Raw genomic sequence first — 20,112 nt, forward strand, 5'->3', positions numbered from 1 at the left:
GAGTACACCAAGATCTGCAGAGAGCCTGAAGGCTCTCAATTTTGGCTGGAGTTTCAGTGAAGTCACTGGGAAGACAGGTGTTAGGGGGATTAACATCTGAAGCTCACATTTCACTCAAGTATTTTTGTAAAAAGGAACATATCAAATCAAGTCTAGTTAAGCTGTTGCCATAGCCTAAAAGATATACAGCTGGACTCTTACACAAGGTTAGAAATACTTTAGTAGAAGAAGCTCTCAGTAGTGTCAGGTTGTAACAAGTACTGTAGAACAGTACATACCCCACAGTTCTGAAAAACACTAAGAATGGGAGAGTGTAGAGTGCCATTTTTGTTTAAAAAAAAAAAAAAAAAATCTGCCTGGCTAGAGAAAGTAACATCTTGACTCTGTGTAATAGAACAGCTCTTGAAACCTGAGCACCTAGTATGTGAGAGACAGCAGGATCCATGGGTGTTGCACTTGTTTTTTTACTACTGACTGTCATGTTAGTCTCTTTCATAGGTACTAGAGGTTACAATATTTAAGCTAGAGTCAGGGAAAGAGACAACTTGTGCATTTAAAAGTTTATTTTACAAATTCAATTTCCTTTTGACTGCCTTATCCTTTAAAAAGAACACATGCTATTTCTGTAGTGATGATAAATGACAATGCCTGGGCACATGCAGCAACACAATCTAGATGCAAAGCAAGGGAAAAGCTAAGACACCTATTTCTCTAAGTGACCTCAGCTTTGGGCACTTTCATTCCTAAAAGCAATTAGTATTTGTGAGGCAAAGGGATTTCTTCAGCTGGGGCCATGGTAAGCACAGCTGTGTTCCTTTCAAACATTTTCAGACTTATTTTATCCAGTTACCAAATACTTTCCACCACCTTGTGATTGCCTTAGCAATAAGATACAAAAGCAAAGGCTCTACTTAAAAGCAGGACAGCCACCCTTTTTAGCACTTTAACTTGGCAATTTACAGAACCTGGAGGGCTTTTGGTACTACAAAAACTAGTAATTGTTTCTGCCTGCTACATTTAACAACTGTTTGATGTAGTAGCTTATAAGCTATCACACCATAGCCTTGCAATAGATTTTGTTAACCATACTTAGGAAAAGGTTTTTGGTATGGTCATATAGTATCACAAATTCAAATCAAAACTTTTATTTTTTGACATTCCTTTGTATATGAAACTTGGTATCCATCCCTCTTTGCATCTATAAAAGCAAATTTTTAAAGTTACATTAAGAGAATAAAAATTAAACAGCTTCTCTTCTGAGAAAGCAATAGCCTGGTTCACATTTTAACATGAAAAAATATTACTACAAACCATAATATTTTTTCATGTTCACCTCCTTATTCCAGCAGAGGAGGTCAACAGATAAACATGCTTTGTAAGCTGGTCCAATCTATCAAATGAGCTATAAAACAGTCCGTTTTCTCTAAGGAAGAAGTTCTGCTCAGAACTTCACATTGTCTTCAAGAAATTTCAGATGGCGTGCCTTCGCGCTGTAACTTGCATACTTGTCTCCCATGTGCTCCCGCAACTGCAGCTATTTAGAACACACAGAAAACCCCCACAAAATTTACTGACATTGGAAAGAGCAAGAACTACCAAAATATCAAAACCACCCCTACCCCCCTGAAAAAAAAAAACCCAAAGCACTCAGCTGAAAGCAGTACATGAAATCTGACACCAGAGATGGGAGGGAAGAAAAATGGAAGTCTCTTGTCTGAAGGCAAGAGTGTTTGTTCCAAATCCTACTTGACAATTTAAATCAGATCTTCACAGGTTATACTTACCCCTGCAGTATTTTGTTTGTAACCAAGTTTTGAATCAAATGACCTGGAGGTATTGCTCACTTGCCTCTATTAGGAATAGACATTAAACTGTTTCTCACTTTGGACATAAGGGGCATTAGGCAAAGCAACCTGAAGGCAAAAAATTACAGTTCAAAAGAATTTACTGGAGAAATACCAGAACAAAATTATTCACATCCCTTGTATCTTCCACAAATTCTGCCACCATGGTACAATTCTCCAGCTTTCTAAAGCTCCTACGCTTTCTGAAGAATTTGTGGTTGAACATAGTCCACATTCAGAATCAAACTTTTTAAGATTCAAAATGACAATATGGTTAGGCCCTCACCTGCCAATGACTACACAAACACTTTTTGGAATCAAGGTTTGCACTACTATGTCAATATCTAAGAAGTGGGGAAGGAAGAAAGTAAAGACCCTGCTCATTTATTTATCTAGGTTTCTAAAGAAACAATTTTAATATGAAAAACATTCACCTCTCTCTTCACTTCATCGTCTTCTTCCATGATGCTGTACGCCTTCTCAAGAAGTTTCACTCCCAATCCTTGCACCAGATCAGATCTCAGGATTTCAACCATTCTCCTAATCTTGTCAGGAACTGATAATATATCTATTAAAAAAATTAAAATAGATCAATGCAGTAATAATCACTTTCAGTACAGTCAATTTTCATACTCTGTGCAGAATAATACGGGATGACATTGTAAGCGTTACCACAGAACTCCAGCTGGCCGTTTGCATGAAATAACCATTTATCTGAACTGGCTAGCTAGAGCAATCAACAAACATGGTGAATCAGAAGCACTCAGATGCTAACTCTTAAGATACTGGACTGTACGAAGTCAATGCAGACACAGTTTGCACAATTAGGTCCCTGTCACTTCATTTCAGATGGTTCCTGGATACTATATTACAAATATTATTTGAATGAAAAGTATATTCTCTAATATTACACCATGACCCAAATATTTTAATAATTTAAATCACAGCAAATGTAAAAAAAAGTTTAATCACCGTAACACACTAATGGCATCATTTCTGCCGTCTGCCTGTTTGTCTCAACAGCCTTTGAATCTTTTGCGCCTCAGCTGAAGCTGCCAACAGGAGACAGCCATTTTATAAGGGGAGGCCTCCTTTAGGAACTGAACTGAGAACACTAGCTTGCTCTTTTAATCACTGAAATCACCAACACTCCTTTCATAGGATGGATCACCTTCTGAAAATATCTGATCTAATTAAAATGTCTCCGCTTAGAAATGCCCTAGCCTTGTCATCCCAAATGGCAGTAAGTAAATAGCTGGAGGATCTCACTATACAACACTTAAGAGTAAAAAAAAAAAACCACCTGAAATTTGTGCCTTCAACATTCTGTCATACCTGTTTAGAGACAAACTCTTCAATGTATTTTACTTTAGCTATGCAGAATCAACTCACGAGAGTAAAATCCAGTGTCCTCCAATTGCTTTGACTATCACCAGACTAGTTACAAGTAAAATCCTTATCATTTAAAACAACAGGCACCAGAAGGTCTGAGACTTCAGAAGCACACCCTCAGCTTTTTCACTTGTTCTTGTGGCATAGTAAGTGCAGTCATAGCAAATACAATCTTTTCTTGGTTTTTGGAATACATATACACACTTAAGGTCTAAACCAGACTTTATATATGAAGAGTGATTTGAGTCTTGCACCTGTATCCATAGGAAAATTAACCTTGCCCGAATTCTGCAGTGAGGATGAACTTCTATACTCATAGAAGCCTCCACTGTGTTTAACGCTTTGTGTAAAATGTCAGCTTTATCCATAACTCACAAAGCTTTGCAGCCTTACAAATCATATTTCAAAATACTCGGTGCCAACTGTTCATTTTGGAAGCTTCTAAGTATAAGTCACATAGGGAAAAAACATATTGTAGACCAGCTTTCTCTCGTCATTAATAATTACACACATCAATCACATGTTCCCTTTATTGGCAAGTAAACCACAACTAGAGCAGTTTTGCCCACAAAATTATTTAGAAAGATGTTTACTTCTGTAAGCATTGTTGAGACTTGAGAAGAAGTAAGAGTGAATTGTCTTCTGTTGCCCACTAGCAGGTTTTCTTTGGTTATTAACAGTTGACAACCATTCATTTAAAGCAACAACAGAGCAACAGACCTGAAGAAATCTCTTCAAATTTTAATTCCTCTGATTCATCAGGTGATTTTCCATGCAAAATCAAAGTGTCTCGATATTTTCTATGAAGTTTAAACTCTGGGGCTGGAGTCAAGGTTACAGGGTATTCAGAGTTCTCCTTAGAGTCCATTTTCAGCGTCCATGTCATTACCTGCACCAAGTCATTCATTTCATTCATATTGCTTTTTCTAGTAGAGGAGAAATAAGATGTAATTCAGTCACCATTCATAATGCAACTTCCACCTTGCATTCAGAGGACTTTCACAAGTTTAGTGAGGTCCTATTAAATATTCCATGTTAAATTACTTCTTGTGGTACAGTTTTATCGATAGCAACATTATCAGTATTTAATCTAACAGAGGCTCAGAGCCCATTCACCTAGCAACAGTTCAGTCCTACTGGCTACTGCTACATGTGTAGCTAAACGTGTGGTAATGCAACAAATTATTTTCTTTAAAGCTACTTACACTGACAAAATCATAAATAAACTCAGCCTCATTCACAGTACAAAGGAAGCATATTGGCACCTTTGAACTCATGCTTTTAATTCATCCTGACAGTACATGTCCTTTGTCGCTGGAAGACCAGTTTGCTGGGAAGCTACAGCTAACAAAAGACAGAGGTACACAATCACATGTCCCACAAAGTTCAGCATGGAAAATTTATAGTCACAGAGGGACAAAATTTAAATGGAGTTTGTTTTCTTTATGCATCACATACTTCAATCACTCACTACATAGAGATAAAGTATAAAAGCAATTCTTGCCATTTTTTTTTTCATTCCAAGTCAAGGTCCAATATAGCAGTGAAAACTCTTGAACAGTATTAAATACTCACTTCTCCTTGGAATCACCATCAGACTTATCTGTAGAGCTTGTGGAAGAGCTTAACTCATCATCAGACAGGCAATGGGTTACTCTAGTTCTCTAAGTGAAGAGGAAGTAAATGACAAAAATTCTAATAGTCAGAAGTAATTTATCAATACAGCATGAACTACTCCTCTTACATAGAAAAACTCTTTCAACATGCATATTTTTACAGACTCAGCTTGATAATATGTAAAAGGTATAACCTTTGGTTTTAAATATAAGCTGGTACACAGGACATACTTTATTAAATGCTTATTTGACTAGCATTACACCTCAGTTGTGCAGTTTTAACCACTATAAACACTTTACCAAGTGCCTCTATTAAAAACAATGAAATCACGTATGTTTATAATATAGTTGGCTAAGAACTGACAAAGTCATTACCCTTAGCCCATTTATTGGTCTCTAATACACATTTAAAACTAATATTTAAATACAACCATGTGTGTCTGTACAGTCTTGTGTTCAGTGCATAGCACAATGCACAAAAACATCACTAGCATGTGCACATAAAACTGGTGTGCACTAACCTTATGTAATCACAGTTAGTGAACACAGATGAAGCCTTTGCATTTAGATACCAGTTATAAGCACACACACAAGTCGGTAAAATATGCCAAACACCATCCATGCAAGTGCTGGGCTGAGGAAAATAGAGGCTACACTTTGAAATTTCAGAACAAAATTTCTTTACAGTTACTATTCTGCATTTACTGGTATTAATAATGTTCCCCTGATGTTTGCAGAAGATTTTGTCCAATATATGTTTAAGATCTTAAAAAAGACTTCCTGATTAGACAAGGAAGAGAATGTTAACAGAAACTATTCACTTTTTATCTACCAATTGTTCCTTATTACCAGCATATAAATGTATGCACTTAATGTGACTGCAGATTAAAAAAAAAGGTTCAAACACCACTACCAAAGCAAAATTAGATGCACCAGGCTAACAGTAGCGTGTTGTTAGAGAGCCCATAGTAATCAGCAAGAGATTCTTAGTCTTCATCTCTGACAAGTGGAGTGAAAATGTATAGTAAGCCTGGAATTTTAAACGGACCTAGTCAAACAAAAAGGTGGATTAGACATCTGTACTCTACCCCAGGACTTAGAAAGCAACATATTCCCTGCTCAAGCCGGGGGGCTGGACAAGATGACCTCCAGAGGTCCCTTCCAACCCCTACCATTCTGTGATTCTGTAATATAAGAGAACTGTGCACTCTTATTGACCGAGAGTTTCCTCCAGATGCAGAGGGTTTTTTAAAATGTCATTTTCTTCCCAAATTGTGCTTGCATTTAAGTATTTCAAAAGTAGATGACCCCAGTTTACCTGAGAAATACTGGGATCTGATGAGGACTGACCAACTTTAACATGATTTTCCATATGTGATTTCGCACTATTTGACATTCGTCTTGCTTGAATCACTGCAAGAGTAACATTTTCACAATATTTACAACTTAGCTGCACGTATTTTGAATTAGTTTCATGCTCATGCAAGAAAAAGTCTATCACCTGGCAGAAGATAGGCAGGTAGGTATTCTGCTAAGAGAAAACACTGAAGCTTCTATCTGAAAGATGTATACTCTGCGCTTCGTGTACATTTCAAAGACAAGTTGTCACCACTAAACACAATTGAACATAACTGAATAAGAAGCAGAAAAATACAGACATGTTAACAGAAATTTTTATTTAACACAGAACTAGACCCTTAGTGCATCTTTCTGAAGATGTTAGCGAAGAGCAGACAGCAAGTTATAATTTCTTTACAAAGTAATTATCAGCCTACTTCTACACAGAATGTTAACATGCAATCATAAAAATTACCAGAGGGAAACATCTCCTCCTGAGACTGTTTCAGCCTCCTTCGCTCTCTTGCTGACAAGGGCCGCTCCTTCAAAATAAGTTAATTTGATATTAATTAGCAATAATCATGGTGGCTTTTGTCATCTAATCACCTACAAAGCAAAAAAACTTTTCAATGGGCATGGAAGAGCGACCTATTACAATAGACCTTCTGATCATCTAAAAAATGCTTAGTTATTTACTACAAAACCATCTTGGTCAATGACACTAATATACACTCTAGAAAAGGAGCTTCTGACCTCCCTGGTTCAGCAACACAATTTCTCATCCCACACTGACCAGGTGCTTGACAGGACATCCAATAGGTAGGAAGCCTCTGTATATTTCTTTACTCACTGTGCATACATTCAGAGAACAAACTGCTTAGAAAGAATGAGACACCAAAATAAGCTCATGCAGTATTCAGCACTGACCTTTGAAACATCAACTTGACTGGTTTTGGTGCTATTTACAGATTCAGAGACTTCAGCAGCATGCTGCTCTGCACACCTCTGTGTTGTCTTTGTGTTCACATCCAAAGGAAAAGGTAAAGGCTGAGAAGCAGCTGCTCTGGCCTTGAAAGAGAAGGGAGCAAGAATTTTTATCTTTTTTATTAAAAGTTAAAGTACTCTGCAATTCAGAAGACATTCTTGCATGATAAAGCTGGATGCCAGAGGTTTTGGATCCTTCTGTAACCTCCTCATATCTCCCAACTTCATCCCTCCCTCTCCACATGTCTGCTTGCCTCCACTTCCTTTCTCCTCATCTCTACATCCTGTCCCCCTCCTCCCAGACTATTTTTCAGTCAATCCTTTCACAACAATTGTCCCCACCCTCAAAGAGCAAAATAGGGTATTATACTAAAAACAAGTAATGAGTGGCGTTCCTCAGGGGTCGGTATTGGGACCAGAGCTCCTTAACATCTTTGTAGGCAACATGTACAGTGGGATTGAGTGCACCCTCAGCAAGTCTGCCGATGACACCAAGCTGTGAGGAGTGGTCAACATGCTGGAGGGATGGATGCCATCCAGGGGGGACCTTGACTGGCTTGAGAGGTGGGCCCATGTGAACCTCATGAGGTTCAACAAGGCCAAGTGCAAGGTCCTGCACATGGGTCAGGGCAATCCCAAGCACAAATACAGGCTGGGTGGAAAATGGATTGAGAGCAGCCCCGAGGAGAAGGACTTGGCAACGCTGGTTGATGAGAAGCTCAACATGACCCAGCAATATGTGCTTGCAGGCCAGTAAGCCAACCGTGTCCTGGGCTGCATCAAAAGAAGCATGGCCAGCAGGTCGAGGGAGGTGATTCTCTCCCTTGACTCTGCTCTCATGACACCCCACCTGCAGTACTGTGTACAGCTCTGAGGCTCCCAATGTAAGAAGGACATGGAGCTGTTGGAGCGAGTCCAGAGGAGGGCTGCCAAGATAATCAGAGGGTTGGAGCAACTCTCCTATGAAGACTGCGGCAGTTGGGGTTGTTCAGCCTGGAGAAGAGAAGGCTCCAGGGAGACATTATAGCAGCCTTCCAGTACCTGAAGGGGGCCTGCAAGAAAGCTGGAGAGGGACTTTTTCAAGGGCATGTAGTGATAGGACAAGGAGTAATGGCTTTAAACTGAAAGAGGGTAGGTTTAGATTAGATATAAGGAAGAAATTCTTCACTGTGAGGGTGGTGAGGCACTGGAACAGGTTGCCCAGGGAAGCAGTGGATGCCCCATCCCTGGAAGTGTCAAGGCCAGGTTGGATGGGGCTTTGAGCAACCTGGTCTAGTGGAAGGTGTCCCTGCCCATGGCAGGGGGTTGGAACTAGACGATCATTAAGGTCCCTTGCAATTCAAACCATTCTATGATTCTGTGATATGATTCTATAAACCAATCACCCTCTTCTCCATTCTTGTATAGCCGGTGCCTTTCCCCAAAGAAATCTCTCTGCTCAGTGTAGAAGGATTGACAGGAGCCCTACCTTACGTGCATGTGTAAAGGCCAAGCTTTTCTTCTTAGAGTTTGCACTCATATGCTCAGGGCAGCCATTACATATGTCTGTTCTAAAATACCAGTAAATCTACTACCCACTACAAGTGGCCTTATGCGCAACAGCCAGGAAAAGTACTGCTATGTATTTTGCAGTCACAGACAGTGAGAAGTCCTGATGGGAACTGCTAGGAAAGACTGTAGCACAGCAAAGGCAAAGCCCACAGTTCACTGTGTTTCCTTGCGCTCATATGGCACACCCACCCACTTGTGAGGGTTACTGAGATTTTCAGAGATTTACGCAGGCTGCTTCTAAAGGACTTCTTGAGTGTTCTCCATTTTCTTACCAACGAAGTTATATAGTTACACATGAAAGAAGAACAGCATAAAAACACCCCACCATAGGTCACATTTTTAAAGAGTAAAAAATGCAGGAGTCTTAAAGGAAAGAGGAGATTTATTCTTTAAGTATCTGCACCTTTTCTGAACAGACTTCAGCTAGTTCTCTTTTCTTCTGCCGTCGCTGCCGTGAGAGAGAAGGCTCACTGACAGAACTATGAGGGTGCAAGTGGGAGGTAATTTTTTCCTGTGCATCTCCTGAAGCTCCATGACAGACATCATCCTAATAAGTAAAAGGTTTTTTTTAAATGTATACATGCCATTTCCAGATTTACATATACACACTTCTTAAAAAAAATCAACACAGGCCACATTGCTATTTGGACTGCATCCACCTTGACATATCACAGTTACAACCACAATACACTCTTCCTTGACAGACAGTTAGAAAAAATACCTGCTGTACCAGTGTTTTTAAGTTACTAAACCTTCAAAGGACACTTACTTGAATTACAACAGGAACAAACGGTGCTAGCACCTTTTCAGTAGTATCCAAGCTCTACAATAAATAATGATTTATCATTAGAAAAGTATCTATGAAAATCTCATTGTAGACCAAAATGCAATGTAAAGACAATCACCAGCTATTACTTCTCCATCCAAATCAGGACCAACTTGAGATTAGCCAAGCCTATTTAGAATATAGAACAAAGAAGTCACAAAACTATTCTTACCATCTCTTTTCTCAGCTGGAAAATAAAATTATTGTTCCCTGTAAAAACAGAATTTCCATCCTCTAGGTGCAAGCCTAAAACTACTTCACCATGTCGCCTTTTCAAATCTGAAACCAAGGCTCCTAACTACTTAAGCATCTCAGTAATTGCATCAGCAGCATCCTCCTTTGACAGAAGAACATGTGCAGCGGCTCTGTAAACTTTACGAGCTAGCCATTAGGTAAATCAATTTCAGAGGCTATTTCAAGTAAGCATAAATGCATTACCAGGTCAGTTTGCTTTTGCTGTTTTGATACAGGTGGCAGGAGTTTCAAAGCGTCACCATCTTCTTCCATAGCATCAACTGAAGACTGCTTAGACTCAACATTTTTAGCTTTAAGAGCCTGCTTTGCTCTTTGCTGTAGTCCATTGTCCTTCATTGGTGGGCTACTGGATGTTATTTTAGAATTCCCTGGAACATTTAAATTCTTTGCTTTATTATTCTCTGGAATATGCTCGCTGCCACACTTCTCACTTCCATACTTCATCCTTCCAGATGGTAAGATAGCAATATTCACTTTGCTAACTGTAGCTAAGGAGTCTGTCAGGTTATTAAAATCATTGTTTGGTTTTCTTTCCAATTCAACAGCTGGTTTCTCTGAGTGACAAAATTTGGTGGCTTTATATTTGATAATGCAGTCTTCTTCATTCTGAAATTAAAAGGAAAACAAAAAAATTAATTACCTTTTGAGTATTATGCACATATGAAAGAATACTCTCAGCACCAAAGGAAAATCATTAACATACCAGAGTAAACTGCAATGAAATTATGATCAATTACAGACTAAGAGCCTCAAAAAAGCTACAAGCCTCAGTTCTAAAGAGATACAGGCTGCACTTGCAAATGACGTTATTTTAGGCATTGGTTTATACGCATGCAGCGCACCTACTTTTCACCAGGACCATGAAAGAAAAGTTGTACTCCCTTGGCTCTTCCATAAGGGAAGAGACAACAAGTACCAACAGTTTTAAAGATGTACTATACCACACACATTTGGTATTTCAGCACTGAAAGCTTAAACACACAATAGCAGACTCATTACAGAAAATAAAAAACATGCACAAGATTAACCATTACAAAAGATTTGTTCTAACCACTGGAAAGAATTCCAACAATAAGCCATTTTTGGTTGTAACTGTAATTAGTTTTTTCCAGTCAAAAACATATTTTTTAAAGTTATTACCATTCGTCATCAAATATTTGAAACAAAGATTTGACCTCAAATACTCCACAAGTAATTCACAGTGACCCACAGATGAAAAACCAGATGTTGTTTAGTTAGCATCTTAGAGTTAAGACATCGCAATTAGTTTTACTGATCCACAACTGTTTGTTTACTTCCACTCTTGCCTAAACACAATTCCTTCCTTAATATGAATTTTACACATTGCTAGGAATCCAATCTGTGTTCTCACAAATGCTCAAGGCACTTCTTATAAAACTGAGGGTTTTTTTTTCTCTAGAAAAAGCAAGTGGGTTTTGCTTTGGTGGGTTTTTTTAAAAAGAAAAAAAATATATATCTCACAACTTTGTACTTCCTGGCTTGCTCAAAGGAGTGGTTTTGGTGTGAAGCATTCCTGCTATGAGATTCATTCTTTACTGAGACCACAGAACAAGGACCTTTAGGTTTAGAATTCACTGTTTTCTTATGACTTCTGGCTGCTTTCCTGTAAAGAAAATAAAAGTTGTTCATTCAATCACCATCAACAAGACCTTAAGATATTTCTTTAGATTATACTAATTAAAAAAATCAATTCCACTAAACAGCTTACATGGAGAGAGTATAAGATACTGGGCTTTTTCAACAGACTATGCACAACATACTAATTTTCTTCTCATTAAAAGGAGCTTAAAAACACCATTCAGGCTCTGCCAGCAATGTACACTTGTTCCGCATAGCACCGAGATCAGCCCTATCTGGAAGCAGTAAAATAATTGACTAAACCTGACAAAGAAAAATAATTTTATCAGTGAATATCAAAAGGAACTTGGTGTAACAACTATCAGCTGATAAATGGCCTCAAAGAACCATATGGAAATGTGTATATTTCCAATCACTTCCTTGAAAATACTGGTGCTACTTTTTTTTTTTAACTCTCTGAATAAGCTGGGCAATCTTAACCATTGCACAGATTTTTTCTGCATTTGCAGAAGAAACTAGTTTCCATTCTAATTCCCTCCTATTTCTCAAAGAATCTAAAGAAGCTCGTATGTTCATATGCTTTGTAACTGCACACAACAGAACTAATCTTATCCTGCTTTAAAAAACAGGAAATACTGTAAAACAAAGGCTACAGTAACATGAATATTTTGCACAGAATCACTCAAATGAAAGTATCTTACGCCTTTGTGGCTTCCAAAAACAAAGAAATTTGGTTCTTGATGTATGGCTGTCGTAGTATGCTTTTCACACTAGGTCTTTCCTCAGGTTTTTTACTGAGCATAGTTCGTATTATTTCAACTAACTGTGGGCTGTAATCCTTTGGCATGGGTGGCAACTGTAAAAGGAAAGAAAAGGGTGATATTATTTAACATATTTGTCAATAGGGGCTTCTGCTAGATTATTTATGCATGAGAGTTATACTCAGCTACATACTTTGCACAAAAAACAGTCCCACTGTTCATATGCTGAAAGTTACCCAAGTGCTTACCATCAAACAGAATATAGAAATTCTAAGTGTTTTGTCTAAGAACTGTTCATAATTTTTTATTAATATCAGCAGTTAAAGTTCTGTTAACAGGCTTAAACATTTATATAAAATAAATCCACGCTAGCTTCATTACATGCTAAAGCAAGACAGATATTTAAATTAGCTAGTCTTGCCTACCAGGAAAATGGTAGTACATGGATAGTGATTTAATTCTTTGAACAATGTTTAAACCAGAAGCAAATTAAGATAGCAAGTTATCTCAGAACTTTGCAAATGAATCAATACACTCATTACACAAAAGGGTAACAAGAAACTCCAGCAGTATCTACAAATTAATAACTCCCTAGTTCTGATATTACATCATATACGGCCATGGGACACCAGTCTTACAACATATATGATGATGCATGTAATATGCAAAATATTTTTAACTCCATGCAATATTTCTGATTGGAAAAGATCATCCCAAGTTCTAGACAGAAAATCCAAGCACAGATAAAAAAAATTTTAGAAGTTTTACCTTTCCTTCAATAATTCGATAAACCAAAGAGTTCATGTCTTTAGCATTAAAGGCATGTTTCAATGTAGCCATTTCATAAACGCAGCAGCCTAATGCCCAAACATCAGACTGAAAAAAGGGAAAAAAAAAAAAAAAAAGGTTTTGGGAACTTTTTATTGTAGAAGTTTTATGTCCAGACTTAGTCACTTGCTTTCAGAGAGGCCTTTAAAGACAGTAAACTATTTAAGACCAAACTCCACTGCAAACTTTTGGTGTCAGTCTCACTCTTATTTTTCATCTTGATCAACTGAATTATATTCTTCCAAATGTCACCAGATTTTTCTGAAAAGAATTGTAGAAAGTTGCTGTTCATAGGGTTTTTTGTTTGTTTTCAAGTATGACATTGGTTCAAACTGGCAAATGAAAATCTTTTGATTTTTCATGGGAAGAGTTTCCCCTCTGCTCCTGCCCATTATAGACACTTGTATTTATGGTGCGCGTCGTCTGCACCAAGATCTGAACAGGCATACAAAAGTATGCCTGTTTTATTTTGTTATATTTTAAATTCACAGGAACACTGCTTATTTCTCTACTTAAAATTCCTTTTTTTTTTAAATGCTGCTGTTATGCCTACGACAGACTTTTGAGTACAAAGCTTCCTGTCCGTTATATAATAAATTTAGAAAATGCAGCTATCTAACATAGACTGATATTTTTGTTTATATTGGCATGCAGTGATAGGTACAGGCAGCATGCTGAACACCTTGGTTGTGATAACTTTTCACACGCTATGAATTCCCACCTATGCAGCAAACACAGTCTGAGAAAGAAAGATCCTTGCAAATCTCCCTTCTATTTTTTTGTTTGGTCTTTGGGGACATTAAAAAGAGTTGGAATCAATAAGAAATTAAATAGAATAGATAAGATTGTGAATTTCTCAGACAAACAAAATGTTCCCTACTAAGTAGAAACGGCATTTGCATTAACATACTCTACCTTATAATTGTAGGGTTTGTTAGAAAACAGTTCAGGGCTCATGTAGTACGGTGTGCCTATAAGAGTGCTGGCCATGTCGTATTGATTTTCCAACACTCTGGCTATTCCCAGGTCACCCACTTTGATTATATTTGTTCGTGTCAGAAAAACATTTTGAGTTTTAAGATCTCTGTGCAGTATGTGCTTTTCATGTAAATACTGGGGGGAAGAAATAAAAACAGAGTTAAGTAACTACTAATTGGTTCTTCTACACTGAAAAGTAATCACATCACACAAGTCAAAGAGGGAAAATACAAATGCAGAAGAGACACCTACATCACTATCAAAGTCAAGAGTGCCCCTGCTAAAGACTGTTTTAGTGAATTAACATTAAGAATGACTGATACAGGCACAGGCCCCAAACTTGGCACTGCTTTAGCAAAATCTCCCTGTGCAGCTTTAACAAGCCAACAGAAAAAGGGAAATAAAAATATAAAGTTAAGACTCAGATTTCAACTCACTTTGTGCCGCTTCTGTTTCTTGACAATCATTTCTTAGACTTAAGTATAAAATTTCAGCGGAAAATACAATGTGAGCTTTGTGTAAACATGGAAGAAAATTAGTCTTATAATAAACAAGAACAGGCAGTACTGTAGACTTGTGTATGTCTGATCACAACAGGCAACTTCAAGATAGAATTTTCTGTCCCATTTCTTATTTCTTAGTGTTAACTTTTATATCTGGTCTTCATTATTATAACAAATGTCTTTAAAGTTCGATAACCTCCAATTACTAAATTTCAAGAGTGGGATAAAATTTAATAGGAATGATGAATTAGTAGTTTAAATTTACCATTAAAAAACACCAGCAAAATCACAGAACACAAAATGCTTCTGAAATAATCTGCCTTTTTTTTAAACTACTTTTTGTAAATTTAATCTCAATTTTCAAACTAGAGAAGCATTTCAGACTGGAATTGCAAACATCCTGGAGTTTACCAGTGTCTATTGTGATACAGAGGTGTAGACATAAAATACGATAGCAATTTCTTACCTAAAATAGTTCATTTGCCTGCAATGACCTGTGAACACTTTTAATGTGCTAATAGCTTTTGTATTTAGATGCTAACCTAGCCAAACTGGAATTCAAAGCCTGCAGCCTAACTGTGGAATTTTTAAATGCAGAAAGAGCCAAATTAAATTTATATCTGAAGGTGACAAAGTTATTTTACCTGCAGTGCCATGGCAATCTGGACAAACCACTCCACCACCTGATTCTCAGGCAAAAGTTTGCCCTTCTGCTCTTTAAGTTTGTGATACAGATCTCCTCCCTCGCAGAAAGCCATAACAATATATAATAGGCCATCTTCCCCCTGCCAGGACTCTCTGTAGGTGACTATGTTTGGGTGTTTCAACTGGGATAACAACTGTGCCTCTTGTTCTGCTGCTTTCCTCTCTCGGTTGGAAGCATTTTTAAGGTTTAACTTTTTGATGACATACTGTAAAAGAAATCACAAGGTATATCATGAGAGATGAAAGTAACTGCAGAAGCCCTAGGGAATCCCCCAAATCTAAAGGAAATACATTATTTTAAATCTCCACACATTATTCTATATGGAGACTGCAATTTGTCTAGCAGTTATACATCATTTCTACCATTACGCCATAAAAATGGAACAGGTGTGGCTATTCATCTATCTGAATAAAACTCTGCACAGGAATTTTGTGGTGTTTTGCTTTCTTTTGAGTAATGTTCATATTTATCTTTTCTTCACCACTCTCATTTGAAATGTGTCTATCATTCAACTTTTAAGCCTGAAATACCCATCTGTGCATCACAGTTACTCTCAAAACGGGCCATTTCAACAGTAACTTCAAAAATATAATAACATTAAGGAAAGTATGCAGTCACGTGCAAAAAATTACTATGGATGTCTAGGACAGAAGTCATCTGGCTAGACTTATTTTGCTCTTCTCTGCTAGAAAACCAAACCCAACTCCTTTCATTTTATTTTTATAAGTGGACTTCTCCTTTCACTTCTTCAGAAATTAAACATATATTCTTTGTAATCTAAGCCTTGAAACTGATATTTTAACAACTGGTTTGGTCTTCAAATATATGATCTATGTTTGCTGAAGTTGGGAAATGTTATTTTTTGAGTTTCTGGTTTTTTACAAATTCCCCATTGTCATATTCACAAGAAATACCTAATAGAGCTGAATTTCTGAACGCACAAAGTAATGCTGCTGAGCTTTTCAGGTCTGTTCATGCTTTTCTTAAAAATCTTGTACCTGGCAGGAGACCCCCGAGACAGAACTGATGTGGGATTAACTGCTTTGTACAAAAAGTCTACAAAACAGTGAAGCACAGGAGAATAGGAAAAAAGCTTCTGTCAGGAGAAGAAATGTAGCAAGTAGAGATGGAGTTGGAAGGTTGGTACAGTCAGGGGCACACTGAAAAAAATACTTTCTCAAAAACCTGAAAGTAGACATAACTTACTTTTTTTAAAACTTGCCTTAAAGCTACCTGTTGCATTTATGGGTTTCTGCATATGCAGGCTTAAACTTAGTCAAGAAGAAATAAACTATTACAGGGAAGTAGAGACTCTTGGTTATACCAAAAGAGCCACAAGCTCATCCCTAAATTTCTTTTAAAGAATTCTAAACCCATCTTAACACAGAATAAAGTTACATATGAAAGCTATTATTTACTTCCCTAATATGTACTATGTCAAGTGTATTTCTAATGAATTTCAGGTTTTAGCAAAAATATAATTGAAGCTGAAGATGGGACAATAAAATCAATAGCACACGTTCATCATACATAGCATTGATATTTAGGTCTGACCTGGCCCCCTTCCTAATGTAAATTTGTAGTAATCATTTTTAGGGCATCGGCTTTCCACTGAAAAATCATGCCATGGTATACACCTAACCCTGCTCTTATGTGAGAGCTTTTAAATTAAAACATCTAAAAAATTTTTTACTTACTCAATTTCAGTGTCCTTGGCAATTGCTTAGGGTGTCTACTTCCCAGGCTGGCCCTATTAATTTAGTCCAGCACATTTAATTAGTGTTGAGGAATACCACCCCCTGTACACCAAGCGAACCATGTAGAAAACAACAGTGCCTCGTGATTTTGTGTTTCAGAAGTCTGCTGGCTATTAGACAAGCTCCTCAATCCTTACAACCTGTGACGATGCACAGCTCCCAACAGGAATATAACAAAACTAATTGTGTACAGCATCACCTAAGTTTAAAAAAAAATAGAAATGCTCTAACTACTGTGTTCTATATGACAAGCCAACTACAACTGCATCTTCAGACACGGAAACCAAAAGCTTTTAGCTTCATATCAGCACCTGTCTTTAGACGATATACTACCAAAATGCAAAAAGCATGCAGATAGCCTAACTTTAAACCTGGCATTTATTATATTTGGTTTAGTGAGCATGTTATCTGCCAAGATTCCCATGAAGTCTATTGCAATGCTCTTCCGCCTTATTTGATACCAAATTTAAACATTTGGAGCCACTTCACCTTCTCCACAAAAAAAGAGCATTCTGTTAACAGCAAATACACTTAAATAAAATTTAATTTCTTTCACAGAACATGTAGCACCAGGACAAAGCCAAAACAAAAAATCCTGATCATTCTGCTACAGAAGAAAGTTTATAGTTGGCAAAAGTTAAGACACAGTAAACCACATCAAATATTTTAGACAAAATAACAACGATAAGGAAGCAAGGGTCCTGCCAATGTTAATGATCAGCAGCATGACAAAGAGGTGAAATCCAAGGACCTGTATATGGTTGAAAGTCACCTCAATGCACTGTTTACTTTTAGGATGATGAGGTTAGTAACTCTTTGCTGACACTGGACTATGCACTGTGGTGACTGGCCTGGAGGGAACAAGTGCTGCCATCACTGCTACCCAACCCACAGGTTGTAGAGATTCGTCTTTGAATTCCAGCCTCTTCCCTGCCTTCATCCAGAAAGGACACACCTTCCGATCACCACTGGGCACAAACGCTTCTCCCACCATCTCTAGTCAAATCCTGGGCATAAGGCTCACACCCAAGGTTTCTGCAGCACTGCTCTGTGGATGTTATTCATCCCCATCTCTTTATCCTCTTGCATTTTCTATCAAACACATCTGCTTTGGCCAGGCAAGACAGATTATTTCAAACTTCCAACAAAAAGGCAAATTAAAAAATGCTTGCACTTCAACTCCGACATGACCAAAACTTTGCCAGGTACTACCAGAGTCAATACAGCAAACACAAAGCTCGTCTTCCTCCAGCAGAACTGATGCCAGCAAAAGCCAACACCAGAAGCTGTTTTTTCCATCCTTGCTATCATTTTTATCTCCACTACACATGCATGTCCTAAAGAGACTACACAAGCAGTAAGAAGCCAAGAACAACCTTGTTTCGTCTAAGAAGAGCAGGCTGTATTTTCCTGTCACACAAAGGACTACCAAAGCTAGGTTTTCCTCCCCAAAACAAAGCATTATACATTAAAAAAAAAACACAAAAAAGCAGTTTTATTTAAATGAAAAAAGGAAAAAGTGAGGATTTGGGGGTCTTGGTGATTTGGGTTTTGGTTGTGGGGGTTTTTTTGGCGGGGAGGGGGCCTTGAAATTAAGAGGGGAAAAAAAAGAGTCTCCTCCACACCTTTAATGAAAGTCTTCATAGGCAAGGGAAGAAAACTGGGAAAACTGAAATAGCTCGATGTGCAAGCCTAGCTCATGCGGCTGCAGCCGCACCTCAGCACCAGGTCATGGTCACAGCGGCACCCTCACACAAGGCCACAGCCATGCCCGGGCCCCTCGTCAGGGCCGCATGCCAAGGCCGGGCCACAGGTCGCCCCCCGCCCCCAACCAGGCCAGGGCCCCAGCGGCACCCCCTGACCAGGCCAGGCCATGGCCATTCCCCTCACAGTAGCCCACGGCCGGAGCCGTACCCCCGTGCGACCAGCTCCTCGCTACCTGCTTGCTGTCCTGCTGGTGCCGTACCAGGCTCACCTCCCCGTAGCTGCCCTTCCCCACGGCTCGGAGAAAGCAGTAGGCAGCCAGGGGCATCCTCCCGCCGCCCAGGCCCGTTCAGAGCCTGGCGGCAGGCACCCCCGAGGCCCACCCGCCCAGCAGCGCTGCCGCCGCTGCCATAGAGATGTCCACAGCTCCCCACTGCCATAGAGAGTGCGCCGTACCGGCGTGCAGAGCGGACCGCCGCACGTCTCTATGGCGGCCATTTTGGAAGCGGGTGACGCGGCCATGTTAAGAGTGGGCAGGGAGCCTGAGGGAAGTGTGAGGCAGGCAGCGAGTAGTCCCGGTGGGGCAGGCTTTCCCTCTTGCTATGGCCCAAGAAACAAAGCTGTCCCCTCAAAAACAGTGCCTCACGAGGGTCCTTGGCGTGCTGCTCAATGTAACCGATGTGCTGAGCCCCGAGGAAGGTTGGGGATAGGGACACGGTGACAGCCCTGTGGGCAGCCATGGCACAATGCCCCACAGCACCGCAACAGGCCCCACCACCCACCCTGTGGCCTGGGGCATGAGGTGGCCTGGGAGGCCCGGCAGAGCACAGCTGCTCTGCAGAGCCATCCTGTCACTTTGGATGGGGCAGAGATTGGTTTAAAAGCTACAGACTGGTTTAAAAGGAGCTCTTGGACCTATCCTTTTGTGTCCTTCCCATGGCTGTGCACCTCAGAAAGCTGACTGCAGGAAAACCAGAAAACACCCCAAATTCTGTAAACTTGGATATTTTATTATCACTGAGCATTTAACTCCCAGTCCTCCTCCCAGGAAGTGATGAAACCAGTTAAAAATATGAAGAGAGAGTTAACGCTGTCGGAGTAACAAATAAAACAGGCCTTGCAGCAGCCGGCTGAATGGGTATTGATCGTGCAAAATGCAAGACCCTGGGAGCTTGGATCTGTGTTTCAGCCATGAAGATGGATAGGAAAACATGTAATATGAACTTTCTGGAATAGTCAAGACACATGTCAGCCTAAATCAGGTACCTGAGTGATATGCAGGATTATGGGAGGTAGTGTTGAAGAGGAGCATAAATGGGTTTAAGAGACTGAAAGCTCTGTTACAGCTGCAATAAATTTGAGCCAGGGACAGTCTTAAGAAGGTATCAGAAAGATGATGAGTTTCGTTTGGAAAAGAGGTGAGTCTGGAGCAGAGATCAATTTCAGTTGTCTGTACAGAAATGGCTGTTG

At 39.1% G+C, this 20,112-nt stretch overlaps 1 protein-coding gene across 4 annotated transcripts; it reads right to left on the reverse strand.

Moving 5' to 3' along the window:
* Positions 1 to 335: 335 nt before the first annotated feature.
* On the reverse strand, positions 336 to 19,086 carry NEK4 (NIMA related kinase 4). 4 transcript variants are annotated; one of them, XM_075096344.1, is made up of 16 exons: positions 18,878 to 19,086; positions 15,120 to 15,386; positions 13,910 to 14,107; positions 12,935 to 13,042; positions 12,107 to 12,261; positions 11,289 to 11,430; positions 9,990 to 10,412; positions 9,495 to 9,548; positions 9,129 to 9,272; positions 7,118 to 7,258; positions 6,666 to 6,732; positions 6,171 to 6,265; positions 4,812 to 4,900; positions 3,957 to 4,162; positions 2,279 to 2,412; positions 336 to 1,534 (listed from the first exon to the last, which is right to left on the reverse strand). In XM_075096344.1, exons 1-16 carry the CDS (start codon positions 18,968 to 18,970, stop codon positions 1,442 to 1,444), a joined length of 2,409 nt encoding a protein of 802 aa, XP_074952445.1. In that variant the 5' UTR covers positions 18,971 to 19,086; the 3' UTR covers positions 336 to 1,441. The 4 variants fall into 4 exon arrangements, with proteins under 4 accessions (XP_074952445.1, XP_074952446.1, XP_074952447.1 ...); XM_075096345.1 differs by having other exon boundaries at positions 18,914 to 19,082; XM_075096346.1 differs by lacking the exon at positions 15,120 to 15,386.
* Between the last annotated feature and the right edge of the window lie 1,026 nt (positions 19,087 to 20,112).

This window comes from Phalacrocorax aristotelis, chromosome 6, assembly GCF_949628215.1.
Source record: "Phalacrocorax aristotelis chromosome 6, bGulAri2.1, whole genome shotgun sequence".
Taxonomy (NCBI): Eukaryota; Metazoa; Chordata; class Aves; order Suliformes; family Phalacrocoracidae; genus Phalacrocorax; species Phalacrocorax aristotelis.

Bases quoted from the DNA above. Each gene is read 5' to 3' on its own strand.
- NEK4 (XM_075096344.1), bottom strand. From the start codon at position 18,970: ATGCCCCTGGCTGCCTACTGCTTTCTCCGAGCCGTGGGGAAGGGCAGC. The intron at 4,901-6,170 runs GTAAACTGGGGT...CTCTTCACTTAG, and splicing joins CAGATCCCAGTATTTCTCAG to AGAACTAGAGTAACCCATTG. The intron at 4,163-4,811 runs GTGAGTATTTAA...CTCCTCTACTAG, and splicing joins GATGGTGATTCCAAGGAGAA to AAAAAGCAATATGAATGAAA.